Here is a 19405-nt window from a genome sequence, read left to right on the forward strand (position 1 = left end):
ACAGCCATCAGGCTATTAAACCCGGCTCGGACAAAACTCTGATTATTAATAACCCATTTTCAGTTATTTGCACATTATCAGTTTATTTATTCATGTGTGTATATATTTATATCATGGTATATGGACACACTGATCTGTTTTGTAGTAAATGCCTACTATGTTCTGTGTGCTGAAGCAAAGCAAGAATTTCATTGTCCTATACAGGGACACATGACAATAAACTCACTTGAACTTGAACTTGAACTGATTGGGGATGATCAGCCGCGATCACATTGAATGGCGGTGCTGGCTGGAAGGGCCGAATGGCCTTCTCCTGCACCTATTGTCTATTGTCTATAAACCTATCCTGTCTAATTCTGAAACCGATCCCTTTGATCAGCTTTTGGTTGGCTGTGCAGGAAAGAACTGCAGATGCTGGTTTAAATATAGACACAAAATGCTGGAGTAACTCAGTGGGACAGGCAGCATCTCTGGAGAGAAGGATGCTTCAGACTGAGAGTCAGGGGAAAGAGGAATGAGAGATATAGATGGTACATAGGGCCAGGTATCTGTACACTGTACAACTGCACGCTGTGGCCAGTGTGAGACTGTACTGCCTTCAACATAAATGAGGTCATTTTCACATTTATGGCGTGTGACAAATTGAGACATTTTGGACATGGTATAATTATATTTTCTTGCATCAATGGATGTTAAACTGGAAGCTGACAAGTTGGAAAGGAGTAAATAACAGATTAGACACAAAATGCTGGAGTAACTCAGCAGGACAGGCAGCATCTCTGGAGAGATTTAATTGGTGAGGTTTCGGGTCAGTGGAAGAAGGCTCTCGACATGAAACGTCACCCATTCCTTCAAACGTCACCTATTTCCAGCGATGTTGCCTGTCCTGCTGAGTTACGGGGTACTGATTGTGGATGATCAGCCATGATCACATTGAATGGCGGTGCTGGCTCGAAGGGCCGAATGGCCTACTCCTGCACCTATTGTCTATTGTCTATTGTCTATTGAGTTACATAAAAACATAGAAACATAGACAATAGGTGCAGGAGTAGGCCATTCGGCTCTTCGAGCCAGCACCGCCATGCAATATGATCATGGCTGATCATCCTGAATCAGTACCCTGTTCCTGCTTTCTCCCCATATCACTTGATTCCGTTAGCCCTAAGAGCCACATCGAATTCTCTCTTGAAAACATCCAGTGAATCGGCCTCCACTGCCTTCTGTGGCAGAGAATTCCACAGATTCACAACTCTCTGGGTGAAAAAGTTTTTCCTCATCTGTGCTAAATGGCCGACCCCTTTATTCTTAAACTGTGTGACCCCTGGTTCTGGACTCCTCCCCAAACCTCGGGGATCATTTTTCCTGCATCTAGCTTGTCCAATCCTTTAGGAATGGTATCTGTTTTTATGTGTTTTTATCTATAAGTTCCCCCTTATATATTATACAGAATGACTCTGGCATTTTGTGTCTATCTGCGGTGAGGCTGTGGTCCTTGCAGCAACAACAGCGGCTGTTTTTGATAAGATGGGGGGCAGGTGATGGATGAACACACTCAGCGAGTAAACAAGAGCGAGCTGCAGGGCTACAAAACCTGCCCAGACATTCCCAGCTCCTCCCTGCCCTGCCCCTGGGGATTTATGCTGCCTCAGCGTGCTGCTGCTGTTTGTGCTGCAGCCTCCTCACCCGCAGCTTGTTGGATGCTGCAACAGCTCGCTCACAGATACCAGCACTGCTTTAGTCCAAGGCACTGCACCCGAAACCTCACCCATTCATTCCTTCTCTCCAGAGATGTGCTGCCTGTCCCGCTGAGTTACTCCAGCATTTTGGAAACAGAGAAACATGGAAAAATCGGAGGTAGACAAAATTTGCTGGAGTAACTCAGCGGGTGAGGCAGCATCTATGGAGCGAAGGAAATAGGCGACGTTTCAGGCCGAAACCCTGAGGGAAATAGGCAACGTTTCGGGCCGAAACCCGGAAGGGTTTCGGCCCGAAACGTTACCTATTTCCTTCGCTCCATAGATGCTGCCGCACCCGCTGAGTTTCTCCAACAATTTTGTCTACCTTCGATTTTCCAGCATCTGCAGTTCCTTCTTGAACATAGAAAAATAGGTGACGGAGTAGGCCATTCGAGTGCTGTCTGTGTGGAGTTTGCACGTTCTCCCTGCGACCCGTGTGGGTTTTCTCTGAGAGCTTCGGTTTCCTACAACACTCCAAAGATATGCAGGTTTGTAGGTTAGAAACATAGACAATTGGTGCAGGAGTAGGCCATTCGGCCCTTCGGCCCTTCGTGCCAGCACCACCATTCAATATGATCATGGCTGATCATCCAGAATCAGTACCTCGTTCCTGCATTTTCCCCATATCCCTTGATTCCGTTAGCCCCTCAGAGCTAAATCTAACTCTCTCTTGAAAACATCCTGTGAATCGGCCTCCACTGCCTTCTGTGGCAGAGAATTCCACAGATTCACAACTCTCTGGGTGAAAATGTGTCTTTCTCTGGTTTAGTCCAGAGCAGGCAGTGGAGGGGGGGGGGGCATTGGACATTCTTTTAGGAAGGAGATGAGGAAGAATTTCTTTACTCAGAGGGTGGTAAATCTGTGGAATTTTTTGCCACAGAAGGCTGTGGAGGCCAAGTCAGTGAATATTTCTAAGGCAGAGATAGATAGATTCCTGACTAGTGCGGGTGTCAGGGGTTATGGGGAGAAGGCAGGAGGATGGGGTTAGGAGGGAGAGATAGATCAGCCACGATTGAATGGCAGAGTGGACTTGATGGGCCGAATGGCCTAATTCTGCTCCTTTCAGTTCATCTACAGGAGAGGAGTCTAGTCCTGGTTTTCTAACCTTGACATTCACTGGCATTACCTTGTTGTTTGAATTCAGTTTGAGTTCAGTTTATTGTCACGTGTACCGAGGTACAGGGAAAAGCTTTTTTTTAAAATTAGGTCAGAGATACAGCGCGGAAACAGGCCCTTCAGCCCACCGAGTCCACACCGACCAGCGATCCCCGCACACTAACACTATCCTACACACATTTGTGCCAAGCCAATTAACCTATAAACCTGCACGTCTTTGGAGTGTGGGGGGAAACTGGGGTACTGGAGAAAACCCAGGCAGGTCACGGGGAGAACGTGCAAACTCCGTACAGACAGCACCCGTAGTCGGGGTCGAACCCGTTACAGTGAGGCGGCTACTCCACCGCTGGGCCACCGTGCCGCCCCGGGAATTGTTTCCACATTCACCACCAACATCTCACCGATTATTCAGGGTCAAAACAAATGTTGACATGACTGATTCTACACTTTGAATGAAATCGCACTTAATGCTCTGGAGTGGATCCTTCACCAGCTGCTGTTGACACTCGCGTGGCGCTCCACCCTGTCCCTCGCTCTCGCTCGCTGCTCAGGCAGCTGAAGGCTTTGTACGGAAATAGAGAAACTAGGAACTGCAGGTGCTGTTTTTTTTAAAAAAGAAACAAAATTCTGGAGTCTTTCAGAAGGACGGTCGTTCAGGCAACATCTCTGGAGAACATCGATAGGTGACGTTTTGGGTCAAGACCCTTCTTCGGACTGATTGTAATGGTGGGGGGGGTGAGAAGAAAGCTGGAAATGAGTTGAAGGCGAGACAAAGCCTGGTAAGTGATAGGTGGATACCGGTGAGGGGGCGGGGGGGGGGAGGGTTGGCTGGCAGATGGGTGGACAAAGGTTGGAGATGAAGGGTGATGGAAGGAGATAAGGAGAGGAGAGCAGGGGAAGGGGTGAAAAGGAGTGGAGTGAAGAGAGAGGTTAGGTTATAGACGTTAGACTATAGACAATAGGTGCAGGAGTAGGCCATTTGGTCCTTCGAGCCAGCACCGCCATTCAATGTGATCATGGCTGATCATCCCCAATCAGTACCCCGTTCCTGCCTTCTCCCCATATTCCTTGACTCCGCTATTTTTAAGAGCCCTATCTAGCTCTCTCTTGAAAGCATCCAGAGAACCTGCCTCTACCGCCCTCTGAGGCAGAGATTTCCACAGACTCACCACTCTCTGTGAGAAAAAGTGTTTCCTCATCTCCGTTCTAAATGACTTACTCCTTATTCTTAAATTGTGGCCCCTGGTTCTGGACTCCCCCAACATTGGGAACATGTTTCCTGCCTCTAGCGTGTCCAAGCCCTTAACAATCTTACATGTTTCAATGAGATGCACTTTCATCCTTCTAAACTCCAGACTGTACAAGCCCAGCTGCTCCATTCTCTCAGCATATGACAGTCCCGCCATCCCGGGAATTAACCTTGTAAACCTACGCTGCACTCCCTCAATAGCAAGAATGTCAGAGGTTAGATTAACAACATGGTCGGGAAAGACATCTTGGGCCGAAGGGCCTGTTCCTGTGCTGTATCATTCTAGAGCTACAGATCTGTCTCCCCATAACCTTTGGCACCCGTACTAAGCAAGAATGCTTTAAAAACATCCAATGACCTGGCCTCCACAGCCGTCTGTGGCGATGAATTCCACAGATTCACCACCCTCTGGCCAAAGAAATTCCTCCTCGTCTCCTTTCTAAAGGTACGCACTTCTATTCTGAGGCTGTGCCCTCTGGTCCTAGACTCTCCTACTCTTTATAGAGTCATAGTCACAGAGTGACACGGTGTGGAAACAGGCCCTTCGGCCCAACTCGCCCACACCGCCCAACATGTCATAGCTACACCAGTCCCACAAGCCCGCGTTTGGTCCATATCCCTCCAAACCTGTTCTATCCATGTACCGAGACTTGGTACACCAACACTATCCCAACTGTTTCTTAAACAATGGGATAGTCCCAGCCTCAACTACCTCCTCTGGCAGCTTGTTCCATACACCCACCACCCAGTCCGTGGAATTCCCTGCCAGAGGGCGGTGGAGGCAGGTTCTCTGGATGCTTTCAAAAGAGAGCTAGATAGGGCTCTTAAAGATAGCGGAGTCAGGGGATATGGGGAGAAGGCAGGAACGGGGTACTGATTGGGGATGATCAGCCATGATCATATTGAATGGCGGTGCTGGCTCGAAGGGCCGAATGGCCTACTCCTGCGCCTATTGTCTATTGTCTATAGTCTATTATCTCAGATTCCTATTAAATCTTCTCCCCTTCACCTTATGTCCTCTGGTCCTCGATTCACCTACTCTGGGCAATAGACTCTGTGCGTCTACCCGATCTATTCTTTTAGCTTTATGCTTTACAGAAGCTATATAATAATAATGGGTGCATGAAAATAGACAATTGCTTCCATCTCCAGCAGCGACATCCTGAAGATTATTCGGAGAAAAAAAAATGACATGACTGATTGATGACTGACAAGTGGAATAAAATGGCACTTCAGAATGTGGTGTACCTCCTTGATCAGCTGCTGTTGAAATTCCTCTTGTGTTCCACTCTGCTGTTTTCTGCTTAAGCAGCTGTGGGTTTATGAAAAGGGCTTTGTACGGAAATATATCAGTTCAGTTTAGTTTATTGTCACATGCACCGAAGTACAGCGAAAAGCTTTTGTTGTGTGCTATCCAGTCAGCGGAAAGACAATACATGATTACAATCAAGCCATTCACAGTGTACAGATACAGGGTTAAGGGTATGACATTTAGTGCAAGGTAAAGCCAGCAAAGCGCGATCAAGGATAGTCCGAGGGTCACCAAAGAGGTAGATAGTAGTTCAGCACCGCTCTCTAGTTGGTGATAGGATATGGTTCAGTTGCCTGATAACAGCCGGGAAGAAACTGTCCCTGAATCTGGAGGTGTGCGTTCGTTTTCACACTTCTGTACCTCTTGCCTGATGGGAGAGGGGAGAAGAGGGAGTGACCGGGGGGTGAGACTGGTCCTTGATGATGCTGCTGGCCTTGCCGAGGCAGCGTGAGGTGTAGATGGAGTCAATGCCATCGTCCGTGGACCTGTTGTGGTGGAAGGCGAACCACTGTTGGTCGCTCATTAAAAGCTCTTGTTGCTCTAAGTCATCCGTGAACATTGACATTTGCTGCACAACAAACCAAGGAGGTCTTAGTCACAAAATGCTGGAGTAACTCAGCGGGACAGGCAGCATCTCTGGAGAGAAGGAATGGGTGACCCTTCTTCAGAATCAGACAGGGGAGTTAGATATAGCTCTTAGGGTTAACGGAATCAAGGGATATGGACAGAAGGCAGGAACGGGGTACTGATTTTGGATGATCAGCCATGATCATATTGAATGGCGGTGCTGGCTTGAAGGGCCGAATGGCCTACTCCTGCACATATTTTCTTTGTTTCTACGATTTAATGGCCTAATTCTGCTCCTATGACTTGTGAACATTGCAAACTGTCTGTGTGGAGTTTGTACGTTCTCCCCGTGACCTGCGTGGGTTCTCTCAGGGAACATAGGTCTCCTCCCCTACTCCAAAGACGTGCAGGTTTGTAGGTTAATTTGTTTGGCAGAGATGTAAAAAATGTCCCTAGTGTGTGTAGGATAGTGTTAGTGTGCGGGGATCACTGGTCGGCACAGACCCGGTGGGCCGAAGGGCCTGTTTCCGCGCTGTATCTCTAAAAGAGAAATCAGTAAAGTGCTTTGGTAACATCTCTAGTGGCTATGAAACAAGTGTTACGAAGATTTTTGTGTCTCTCTTATGAAGACACAATGCCGACTGTCCCTGGTGTGTGAGTGTTTTAGTTTAGTTTAGAGATACAGCGCAGAAACAGGCCCTTTGGCCCACTGAGTCTGTGCCGACCAGCGATCCCCGCACACTAACACTACCCCCTACACCCACTAGGGACAATTTTTACATTTGCTGAGCCAATTTACCTACAAACCTGCACATCTTTGGAGTGTGGGAGGAAACCGGAGCACCCGGAGAAAACCCACGCAGGTCACGGGCGAGAATGTACAAACTAGATACAGACAGCACCCGTGGTCGGGATCGAACCCGGGTCACCGGCGCTGTGAGGCAGCAACTCTACCGCCAGTGTTGGTGTATTAGAACATAGAAACATAGACAATAGGTGCAGGAGTAGGCCATTCGGCCCTTCGAGCCTGCACCGCCATTCAATATGATCATGGCTGATCATCCAACTCAGTATCCTGTACCTGCCTTCTCTCCATACCCCCTGATCCCTTTAGCCACAAGGGCCACATCTAGCTGCCTCGTAAATATAGCCAATGAACTGTGGCCTCAACTACATCCTGTGGCAGAGAATTCCACAGATTCACCACTCTCTGTGTGAAAAATGTTTTTCTCATCTCGGTCCTAAAAGTCTTCCCTCTTATCCTTAAACTGTGGTTCTGTTTCCGTGGGTGAGGTTTAGTGATGACATCCCCTGGCGGCAGCAGCAGCACAAGTTGTTTTTTTATTTTTCATGTTCACGCTGGGTCCCAGGACGGCTGGGATCACACGGGAAGCGTTGCAGAGCGACCAGGCTGCACAACCCCCTTATTGTGCAGGAATGAACGGCAGACAGACGTTACACCAAAGATAGACACAAAAAGCTGGAGTAACTCAGCCAGGAACAGGCAGCATCTCTGGAGAGAAGGAATGGGCTTCTTCACCCGAAACATCACCTATTCCTTCTCTCCAGAGATGCTGCCTGACCCTGCTTAGTCACTCCAGCTTTTTGTGACTATACCTCCTATTACTCCCATTTCGGGAACACCCTCTTCGTAAAGTCTCTGTTTCAGCGAGGCATGGTAGAGTTGCTGCCTCACAGCGCCAGAGACCCAGGTTCGATCCTGACTACGGGTGCTGTCTGTACGGATTTTGTACGTTCTCCCCGTGACCTGCGTGGGCTTTCTCCGGATGCTCCAGTTTCCTCCCACACTCCAAAGACGTGCAGGTTTGTAGGTTAATTGATTGCCCATAGTGTGTAGGATAGAACTAGTGTACGTGCGATTGTTGGTCGGCATGGAGTCGGAGGGCCGAAGGGCCTGTTTCCGTGCTGTATCTCTAAGATTCTATCAACTGTGAGCATTGTTTAGTTTAGTTTAGAGATACACCGAGGACACAGGACCACTGAGTCCGTGCCGACCAGCGATCGCCCGTACACTAGCACTGTCCGACACACACTAGGGACAATTTATACAAGCCAATTAACCTGCCAAACTGCACGTCTTTGGAGTGTGGGAGGAAACCGGAGCACAGGGTGTGTTGGTCACTGTGAGCACGTCCACAACATCACTCCATCCCTTCAAAACATGCACACACACACACACACACACACACACGCACACACGCATGCACACACGCACACGCACACACGCACACACACACACACACACACGCACACACACATGCACCCACACACACACACGCATGTGCACACACACACGCACACACGCACGCACACACACACACGCACCCACACACACACACACACACACGCACGCACACACACATACGCACGCACACACACACACGCACGCGCACACACACACGCACACGCGCACACACATACACACACACATGCACTCGCACACACGCACACATGCACGCGCACACACACACACCCACACACACACACACACATGCACACACGCACGTGCACACACGCGCACACATACACACATGCATGTACACATGGGGGTGTGTGTGCGCATATATGCTTGTGTGTGTGCGTGTATGTGTGTGTGCGTGTGTGTGTGCATGTTTGTGTGTGCGCATGCGTGTAAGTGTGTGTGTGCATGTGCGTGTGCGTGTGTGTGTGTGCGTGCATGTGTGTGTGTGTGCGCATGTGTCTGTGCGCGTACGTGTGTTTGTGCGTGTGCGTGCGTGAGCGTGTGTGTGTGCGCGGGTGCGTGTGTGTGAGCGTGTGTGTGTGTGGTGCGTGTGTGCGTGTGCGTGTGCGTGTGTGTGTGTGCGTGTGCGTGCGTGTGTGCGTGTGCGTGTGTGTGCGTGTGTGCGTGTGCGTGTGTGTGTGTGCGTGTGCGGGTGCATGTGTGTGTGTGCGGGTGTGTGTGTGTGTGTGCGGGTGCGTGTGTGTGCGGGTGCGTGTGTGTGTGTGTGTGCGGGTGTGTGTGTGCGGGTGTGTGTGTGTGTGTGCGTGCGTGTGCGTGTGCGCGTGTGCGTGTGTGTGCGTGTGTGCGTGTGTGCGTGCGTGTGTGTGTGTGTGTTTGCGTGTGTGTGTGCGTGTGTGTGTGTGCGTGTGCGAGTGCGTGGGCGTGCGCGCGCGTGTGTGTGTGTGCGTGCGTGTGTGTGCGTGTGTGCGTGCGTGTGTTGGGAGAGCTGTCAGGACACCTGTCATTAACTGTCAGTGAATACTTTAATCTCATTTACAGGTAATTAACTTCCCTGTAATGTTCACGCTGCCAGAATGTGATATTTCTTTGGAACACGTTGAATGTTCCCAGTGACTGGAGCAGTGAATGCAGATGGAGACAGACACAAATAATGTGTTTAGTCTGAAAGGCTTGGTAGCTGAAATCAATATTTTTAACTCACTGCTTCCTGAGGGACAGTGTTGGGCTGGGTCTGAAGGGGGCTGGGTCTGAAGGGGGCCGGGTCTGAAGGGGGCCGGGTCTGAAGGGGGCCGGGCCTGAAGGGGGCCGGGCCTGAAGGGGGCCGGGCCTGAAGGGGGCCGGGCCTGAAGGGGGCCGGGCCTGAAGGGGGCCGGGCCTGAAGGGGGCCGGGTCTGAAAGGGGCTGGGTTTATCAAGGAACCCACAAGTTCTCTCGGCATTTGGCCAATGCGGTTGTGGGCAGCACGGTGGCGCAGCGGTAGAGTTGCTTCCTCACGGCGCCAGAGACCTGGGTTCGATCCTGACTACGGATGCTGTCTGTCTGTCTGTCTACCCCACAACAAACTCCCACGAGTAGATTAGGCCATTCGACCCATCGGGTCCACTCCACCATTCAATCATGGCTGATCCCTGCCTCCTTATCCCATTTCCCTGCCTTCTCCCCATAACCCTTGACACCCACACTAATCAAGAATTTGTCTATCTCTGCCTTCGAAATATCCACTGACTTGGCCTCCACAGCCCTCTGTGGCAATGAGTTCCACAGATTCACCGCCCTCCGACTAAAGAAGTTCCTCCTCACCTCCTTTCTAAAAGAGCGCCCTTTAATTCTGAGGCTGTGACCTCTGGTCCTACCAGTGGAAACATCCTCTCCACATCCACTCTATGCCTTTCATTATTCTGTAAGTTTCAATGAGGTCCCCCCTCGACCTTCTAAACTCCAGCGAGTACAGGCCCAGTGCTGACAAACGCTGTCAAAAGGATCTGCTGTGGCGTTTTGTGCTGCACCTGTACCTGATCTTTCACCTAATGCTCCTTCTGGCCAGGTGATATGGGAAGAAAGAAAGTGAGGATTAGTGTGGATGAGTCGAGGGCCAGCATGGACCCGTTGGGCTGAACGGCCTGTTTCTGCGATGTGTATCTCTCATTTGACCCCAATCTAATCCTTCCCTTCATTGTTCCTCGGTCTGAATTATAGTTTAGAGATACAGCGCGGAAACAGACCGCTTTCGACCCACCGGTTCCGCGCCGACTAGCGATCCCCGCACATTAACACGATCCTATACCCACTAAGGACAATTTTCACATACACCAAGTCAATTAACCTACAAACCTGTGCGTCTTTGGAGTGTGGGAGGAAACCGAAGGTCTCGGAGAAAACCCAGGCAGGTCACGGGGAGAACGTGCAAACTCCGTACAGACAGCGCCCGTAGTCGGGGTCGAACCCGGGTCTCCGGTGCTGCATTCGCTGTCAGGCAGCAACTCTACCGCTGCGCCACCGTGCCGCCCATGCGACTCTCCACCAGAGGGCATCAGTGGCTGCAGTAATGGTCAGGTACTTAAGTTTATTGTCACGTGTACCGAGGTACAGTGGAAAGCCTTGATTTTTGTTGCGTGCGAACGTGTCAGTGGAAAGTCAGTAAGTGGCGGTGAATCTGTGGAATTCCTGGCCACAGACGGCGGTGGACGCCAAGCCAATGCGTATTTTTAAGGCGGGGATTGTCAGAACGGGTGTCAGGGGTTATGGGGAGAAGGCAGGAGAATGGGCTACACTAGTCCCACCTGCACGCATTCGGCCCATATCTCTCCAAACCTGTCCTATCCACGTACCGTCCAACCGTTAGAGATACAGCGCGGAAACAGGCCCTTCAGCCCACCGAATCCGCGCCGACCAGCGATCCCCACACACTAACACTACTATCCCACACACACTAGGGACAATTTACAATTTTACCAAGCCGATTGACCTACTTAATCTGCTCAAGTGTGTGTCTTTGTGGGAGGAAACCGGAGCACCCGGAGAAAACCCATGCAAGTCACCGGGAGAACGTACAAACTCCCTACAGACAGCACCCGTAGTCAGGATCGAACACAGGTCTCCGGTCTATAAGGCAGCAACTCTACCACTGCTCCACCATTCTGCTGTGACAAAGACAATAGACAATAGGTGCAGGAGGAGGCCATTCGGCCCTTCGAGCCAGCACCGCCATTCAATGTGATCATGGCTGATCATCCCCAATCAGTACCCCGTTCCTGCCTTCTCCCCATATCCCCTGACTCCCCTATCTTTAAGAGCCCTATCTAGCTCTCTTTTGAAAGCATCCAGAGAACCGGCCTCCACTGCCCTCTGAGGCAGAGAATTCCACAGACTCACCACTCTCTGTGAGAAAACGTGTTTCCTCGTCTCCGTTCTAAATGGCTTACTGCTTATTTAAACTGTGTCCCCTGGTTCTGGACTCCCCCAACATCGGGAACATGTTTCCTGCCTCTAGTGTGTCCAAGCCCTTAACAATCTACTCCACGCCAGTTCGATGGCACTTCATTCCTAAGCAGATCATTCAATTTATTATTTCAAGTGCCTGAGCTACTGGGAGAGGTTGAGCAGGTTGAGACTATTCATTGGAGCGCAGGAGGATGAGGGGTGATCTTATAGAGGTGTATAAAATCATGAGAAGTAGATGCACAGAGTCTCTTTCCCAGAGTAGGTGAATCGAGGACCAGAGGACATAGCTTTAAGGTGAATGGGGGAAAAGATCTAAAATAAATCTCAGGGGTGACTTTTTCACACAAAGGGTGGTAGGTGTATGGAACGAGCTGCCAGAGGAGGTAGTTGAGGCTGGGACTATCCCAACGTTTGAGAAACAGTTAGACAGGTACATGGATAGGACAGGTTTGGTGGAATATGGACCAAGCGCAGGCAAGTGGGACTAGTGTAGCTGGGACATTGTTGGCCAGTGTGGGCGAGTTGGGCCGAAGGGCCTGTTTCCACGCTGTATCTCTCTATGCCATCTAGACTTGTGCCGTGAATGATGGATCCAGAGCTGGCACTGGTTCAGCTTCCGAAAATACCTGTTAATTGAAGAGGATAATGAAAGACTAATTACTCTCTAACCATCCCTCGTCGCCTCCAGAAAGCCTCATTAGCTTTTCAAAGCCATGCTTCCTTTCACTGCACAGTGACAGCTCTTAGTTAATGAACCCACATGAAATGGCTGTGTGCGTGTCTTGGAAGAAACATGCTCCCAATCTCTTTCCTTCTGTATACGAGTAACTTCTCAAGAAAACTGTCAATTTTCTCCTTTGATTCGCTGTCTATCCAGAAAGCTGAAGTGAAAACTGACAACGTTCAAGTACGTTCAAGGGACGAACTACGGAACAAAGACATATTCCTGCCTGTAGCAACTGAACAGTTCATAATTGCAATACATACAGATAAATAATCAGGGAGTCCAATAAATTAATAACTGTGCAGGTAAATTAATAACCCGAAACGTCACCCATTCCTTCTCTCCAGAGATGCTGCCTGTCCCGCTGAGTTACTCCGGCATTTTGTGTCTAGCAGAAGTTTAGTTTAGTTTAAGGTAGACAAAAGTGCTGGAGAAACTCAGCGGGTGCAGCAGCATCTATGGAGCGAAGGAAATAGGCAACGTTACAGGACGACACCCTTCAGGAAGGAAATAGGTAACGTTGCCTATTTCCTTCGCTCCATAGATGCTGCTGCACCCGCTGAGTTTCTCCAGCACTTTTGTCTACCTTACAGGACGACACCCTTCAGGAAGGAAATAGGTAACGATTCGGGCCGAAACCCGGAAGGGTTTCGTCCCGAAACGTTGCCTATTTCCTTCGCTCCATAGATGCTGCTGCACCCGCTGAGTTCCTCCAGCACTTTTGTCTACCTTCGATTTTCCAGCATCTGCAGTTCCTTCTTAAACATTTAGTTGATAAACACAATTGATAAACCGACAGAAGTTTAGTTTTAGAAGGAACTGCAGATGCTGGTTTAAATCGAAGGTAGACACAAAAGTGGTGGAGAAACTCAGCGGGTGCAGCAGCATCTATGGAGCGAAGGAAATAGGCAACGTTTCGGGCCGAAAACCCTTCTTCAGACTGATTAGTTTAGTTTAGTTTAGAGATATACGGCGTGGAAACAGGCCCTTCGGCCCGCCGTGTCCGTGCCGACCAGCGATCACCCCGCACACTAGCACTATCCTACACACGCTAGGAAGAATTTACAATTTACAGAAGCCAATTAACCTACAAACCTGCACGTCTTTGGAGTGTGGGTGGGAACCGGAGCACCCGGAGAAAACCCACGCAGGCCACAGGGAGAGCGTGCAAACTCCGTACAGACAGCACCCATAATCAGGATCGAACCCAGGTCTCTGGCCCTGTCATCACTAAACGACACCTGTAACCCTTTCTTTTACATTACAGCCACTGTGTTTCCAAATTCCCCTCTTCAATTGTCAGTGTTGATATTTTATTGTTATGAGCTTAATATTAGAAACATAGAAACATAGAAATTAGGTGCAGCAGGAGGCCATTCGGCCCTTCGAGCCTGCACCGCCATTCAATATGATCATGGCTGATCATCCAACTCAGTATCCCGTACCTGCCTTCTCTCCATACCCTCTGATCCCCTTAGCCACAAGGGCCACATCTAACTCCCTCTTAAATATAGCCAATGAACTGGCCTCGACTACCCTCTGTGGCAGAGAGTTCCAGAGATTCACCACTCTCTGTGTGAAAAAAGTTCTTCTCATCTCGGTTTTAAAGGATTTCCCCCTTATCCTTAAGCTGTGACCCCTTGCCCTGGACTTCCCCAACATCGGGAGCAATCTTCCTGCATCTAGCCTGTCCAACCCCTTAAGAATTTTGTAAGTTTCTATAAGATCCCCTCTCAGTCTCCTAAATTCTAGAGAGTATAAACCAAGTCTATCCAGTCTTTATTCATAAGACAGTCCTGACATCCCAGGAATCAGTCTGGTGAACCTTCTCTGCACTCCCTCTTATTCTTATTAAGATTCTTTTTTTTCCACCCTGTATCTCTAAACTGAATTATTTTTTATCTTAACTCTTTAAACACCTTGTGATATTTTATTTGAAGATTATTTGTGAAAAAAAAATGACATGACTAATTAAACAAGTGGAATAAAATGACACTTCAGAATGTGGGGTACCTCCTTGATCAGCTGCTGTTGAAATTCCTCTTGTGTTCCACTCTGCTGTTTTCTGCTTAAGCAACTGTGGGTTTATGGAAAGGGCTTTATACGGAAATATGTCAGTTCAGTTTAGTTTATTGTCACGTGTACCGATTTACAGCGAAAAGCTTTTGTTGTGTGCTAACCAGTCAGCAGAAAGACAATACGTGATTACAATCGAGGCATTCACAGTGTACAGATACATGATAAGGGAATAACGTTTAGTGCAAGGTCAAGCCAGCAAAGTCCAATCAAGAATAGTCAGAGGGCCACCAATAAGGTAGATAGTAGTTCAGCACTGCTCTCTGGTTGTAGTAGGACGGTTCTGTTGCCTGATAACAGCTGGGAAGTAATCTGCAGGTACGCATTTTCACACTTCTGTATCTTTTGCTCGTTGGGAGAGGGGAGAAGAGGGAGAGGGGAGAAGAGTTGTGTGTGGGGGGGGGGGGATCTCTGTACTAGTTCTGCAGATGTTCCACCAATGACGGCCATAAAAACAATCCCAAGAATCAATTGCAAAGAATGAATTCCCTTTGAGGACCCATGACACAATATTCATGCTTAGAACATGAGGTAACCACATGTTTATGGACCCGTCAGCATGTTGGATCCAAATGAACTTTCTTTCTTCATAAGGATGATAAGATCATCCGTCTAGACATCAGATCCCAAGCCCCGGCCAAACTTATCATCAGCTCCGAAATGCTCGACACTCTGCTGGGCTTGGATGGGCTACCGTTAACCATTGGGTTGCTCTCTGTACATGTTCTGAAGAGGTCCCAGGTTCATTTCCTGATGGGCCACCATTTAGACTCAGTACGATGTGTTTAGTCTCTGGTGCTAGAAGGTTGTAGGATGGATCCACCCATTAAATCCTCAACTGATGTCACTGAAGCAGTTTAAGAAGGAACTGCGGATGCTGGAAAATCGAAGGTACACAAAAGTGCTGGAGAAACTCAGCGGGTGCAGCAGCATCTATGGAGCGAATGAAATAGGCAACGTTTCGGGCCGAAACCCTTCTTCAGACATAGGAGACCTAGGAGAAGGATTGGGCCATTTGGCCCATCGAGTCTGCTCCGCCATTCGATCACGGCTGATCCATTGTTCCCTCTCAACCGCAATCTCCCGACTTCTCTCCATAATCTTTGACACCCTCTCCAATCAAGAACCCTATCGATATCCGCTTAGAAAATACACGCTGACTTGGCCTTCACCGCCGTCTGTGGCAATGAATTCCACAGATTCATCACCCTCTGGCCAAAGAAATTCCTCAACTCCATTCTAAAGATATATCCTTTGCCTATTTCCTTCGCTCCATAGATGCTGCTGCACCCGCTGAGTTTCTCCAGCAGTTTTGAGTACCTTCACTGAAGCAGTTATTGATCAACACAAACAGAAGGATGAGGGGAGATCTTATTGAAACATATAAGATTGTTAAGGGCTTGGACACGCTAGAGGCAGGACACATGTTCCTAATGTTGGGGGAGTCCAGAACCAGGGGCCACAGTTTAAGAATAATGAGTAAGCCATTTAGAACGGAGACGAGGAAACACTTTTTCTCACAGAGAGTGGTGAGTCCGTGGGATTCTCTGCCTCAGAGGGAGGTGGAGGCCGGTTCTCTGGAGGCTTTGTAGAGAGAGCTAGATAGGGCTCTGAAAGATAGCAGAGTCAGGGGATATGGGGAGAAGGCAGGAACGGGGTACTGATTGGGGATGATCAGCCATGATCACATTGAATGGCGGTGCTGGCTGGAAGGGCCGAATGGCCTCTACTCCTGCACCTATTGTCTAATTCCAACCCAACAGCAAATAGTGTGCGGGGATCGCTGGTCGGCGCGGACTTGGTACCTGTTTCCGTGCTGTATCTCTAAACTAGACTAAACTAAAGTAAAAGATGCATGAGACTCGGTGTTTACACACAGAGACTGGCTTGCTAACAATACGGGGATTGCATGTTTAATAAATACACCACAAAGACTAATTAAACTGCTACTCAAGACGTTAGCAGGTCAGCTACCATTTTCATTTAGTTTAGTGATACAGTGCGGAAACAGGCCCTTCGGCCCATCGAGTCCGCACCGACCAGCGATCCCCGCACATTAACACTATCGTACATGAGGGACAATCTTTACATTTATACCAAGACAATTTTCAAGAGAGGAAGAGATTTAGCTCTGAGGGTTAACGGAATCAAGGGATATGGGAAAAAAAGCCGGAACAGGGTACTGATTGGGGATGATCAGCCATGATCATATTGAATGACGGTGCTGGCTTGAAGGGCCGAATGGCCTCTACTCCTGCACCTATTTTCTATGTTTCTAACCTACAAACCTGTACATCTTTGGAGTGTGGGAGGAAACCAAAGCTCTCAGGGAAAACACACGCAAGTCGCAGGGAGAACGTGCAAACTCCGTACAGACAGCACCCATAGTCGGGATCGAACCCGGGTCTCGGGCGCTGTGAGGCAGCAACTCTACCGCTGCGCCACCGTGCCGACCTGCTTCAAGTGTCAGGATGGTTGGTGTCCACTGTCTGTCAGTGTTCACGCACAAGAGAGTGACTACGGCAAGTTTTTCGGCGACTTGCCGGTACCCGTCATGGTTGCAATAGGTTGCCGAAAACTTCCAACATGTTGAAAATCCAGCGGAGACCAGAAAAAGGTACAACTCTTTGTGCGACCTACTCACGACCATACAGACGTCACCCCGTGACATGTCGACACGTGACGCCTGTATGGCCGTGAGTAGTCGCCCAAAGAGTCGTATATTTTTCTGGTCGCCGCTGGATTTTCAACATGTTGAAGATTTTCCGCCCTTCTGCCTCACAAAGTGCCCGTCAAAGTCTCAACGCTTGCCCTAGGCTGCGCTGATCAAGACTGACTAAAGTGAGGAGACACAAGGAACTGCAGGTGCAGGAATCTTGAGAAAAGCACAAAGTACTGGGGGAACTCCCTGGGTCAGAATAAAGGACGTATCTTGAGAATCACAATCAGAGTTAAAGGGCGTACAGAGGTGGAGTAGCTCAGCAGGTCAGGCAGCATCTCTGGAGATATATTATATGGATAGATGACATTTCGTGTCAAGACCCTTCTTCAGAGGTTTTTTTCAACATCCCTTCTGATCTCGATCTTGACATGCAGAATGGTCAGCCCTCAACAGAAGAAGTGTCTCGACCCGAAACATCACCTTTACTTTTCCTCCAGAGATGTTGCCTGTCCCGCTGAGTTACTCCAGCATTTTGTGTCTATCTTCAGTGTAAACCAGCATCTGCAGTTCCTTCCTGCACACGTTCTCCAGCCTGACCCTTTGGATTTTCTCCAGCACGTTGAGCCTGTGCTGATATCCGTGACTGTGTATCAGAGGTGTGCATGCTGCCCATATGTGAGGGACAGGGCTGGTGTACTGATCGCTTCCTCCTGCTTGTGTTCCCTGCAGCATAGAAGAGGCAAAGGAGATGGAGAGAGAGCTGCACGAGGAGTACCGATTCGGACATCAGCAGCTGATCGAGATGGCCGGTTATAGTTGTGCCATGGCCATTACTACGGTAGGCAATGCCCTGATACCTCCCCCCCACCTCCACCACCCTCCCCCACCTCCTTCTCCCCTCCCCAACCCCCCTCCCCCACCCCCCCCAACCCCCCACCCCCCACCCCCAACCCCCCACCCCCCTCCCCCAACCCCCCTCCCCCAACCCCCCACCCCCCTCCCCCAACCCCCCACCCCCTCCCCCAACCCCCCCACCCCACCCCCATCCCCAACCCCCACCTCCACCCCCCTCCCCCACCTCCGTCCCCCCTCCCAACCCCCTCCCCCAACCCCCCACCCCCCCTCCCCCAACCCCCCACCCCCCTCCCCCAACCCCCCACCCCACCCCCATCCCCAACCCCCCACCTCCACCCCCCTCCCCCACCTCCTTCTCCCCTCCCCAACCCCCATCCCCAACCCCCCAGAATTCCCCAGATTCACCACCCTCCGATTGAAGAAATTCCTCCTCATCTCCTTCCTCAATCCCACTTGGCGATTTTTTCGGCAACTGCCGGCATCATTGACTGACGTATCTTGTCACCGGATGGAGAGGAGACCGGCTGATGTGGATCTGAGGGACCGTGAGGGTTGGTAGGGGGAGAGGAGGTCAGTGAGATATGGGGGGGCCAGATGGTGGAGGGCTTTGTAGGTGAGGATCAGGATTTTGTAGTTGATCCAGTGGGAGATGGGAAGCCAGTGAAGTTTTTTGAGGACTGGAGTGATGTGATGCCAGGATTTGGTGTGGGTGATGAGTCGGGCGGCTGCGTTCTGGACCAGTTGGAGTCGGTTGATGTAGGTGGAGCTGATGCCAAGGAGAAGTGAGTTGCAATAGTCCAGTCGGGAGGAGATGAAGGCATGGATGAGTCTTTCAGCAGCGGGAGGTGTGAGAGAGGGTCTGAGTTTGGCGATGTTGCAGAGATGAAAGAAGGAGGTTTTAATGACATGGCGGATGTGAGGCTCAAGGGAGAGGGTGGAATCAAAGATCACGCCAAGGTTGCGGGCCTGGGGAGATGGGGAGACAGTGGTGCCGTCAATGGTGAGAGTGGGGTTATTGATTTTGCTGAGTGTGGCTTTGGAGCCTATGAGGAGGAATTCTGTCTTATCGCTGTTGAGTTTGAGGAAATTATGTTGCATCCAGGTTTTTATAGCTGACAAACAGGAGTTGATATGGGAGAGGGGGGGGGTTGTGGGGGGATTTGGTGCCGAGGTAGATCTGGGTGTCGTCAGCGTAACAGTGGAAGTCCAGGTTGAAGTGGCGGAGTATCTGACCAAGGGGGAGGATGTAGATGATGAAGAGGAGGGGGCCGAGTACGGAGCCTTGGGGAACGCCTTGAGTGACTGTGGCTGTAGCAGAGGTGTGGTTATGGAGAGAGATGAAGTGGGATCTGTTGGAAAGGTAGGAACGGAGCCAGCTGAGTGCAGAGCCTTCAATGCCGAGGTCTTTGAGTCTGGTGAGCAGGATGTTATGGTTCACTGTAT

At 49.9% G+C, this 19405-nt stretch overlaps 1 protein-coding gene across 1 annotated transcript in view; it reads left to right on the forward strand.

Annotated features, from left to right (window-relative positions):
* Window positions 1-19405, forward strand: part of yjefn3 (YjeF N-terminal domain containing 3) — a 44284-nt gene that overhangs the window by 13500 nt on the left and 11379 nt on the right. The window contains exon 2 of the mRNA XM_033047202.1: window positions 17837-17945. Coding sequence (XP_032903093.1) covers window positions 17837-17945 — 109 coding nt within the window. The remainder of the gene's footprint in view (window positions 1-17836; window positions 17946-19405) is intronic.

The sequence above is a fragment of the Amblyraja radiata genome, chromosome 29 (genome assembly GCF_010909765.2).
Source record: "Amblyraja radiata isolate CabotCenter1 chromosome 29, sAmbRad1.1.pri, whole genome shotgun sequence".
NCBI classification, from domain to species: domain Eukaryota; kingdom Metazoa; phylum Chordata; class Chondrichthyes; order Rajiformes; family Rajidae; genus Amblyraja; species Amblyraja radiata.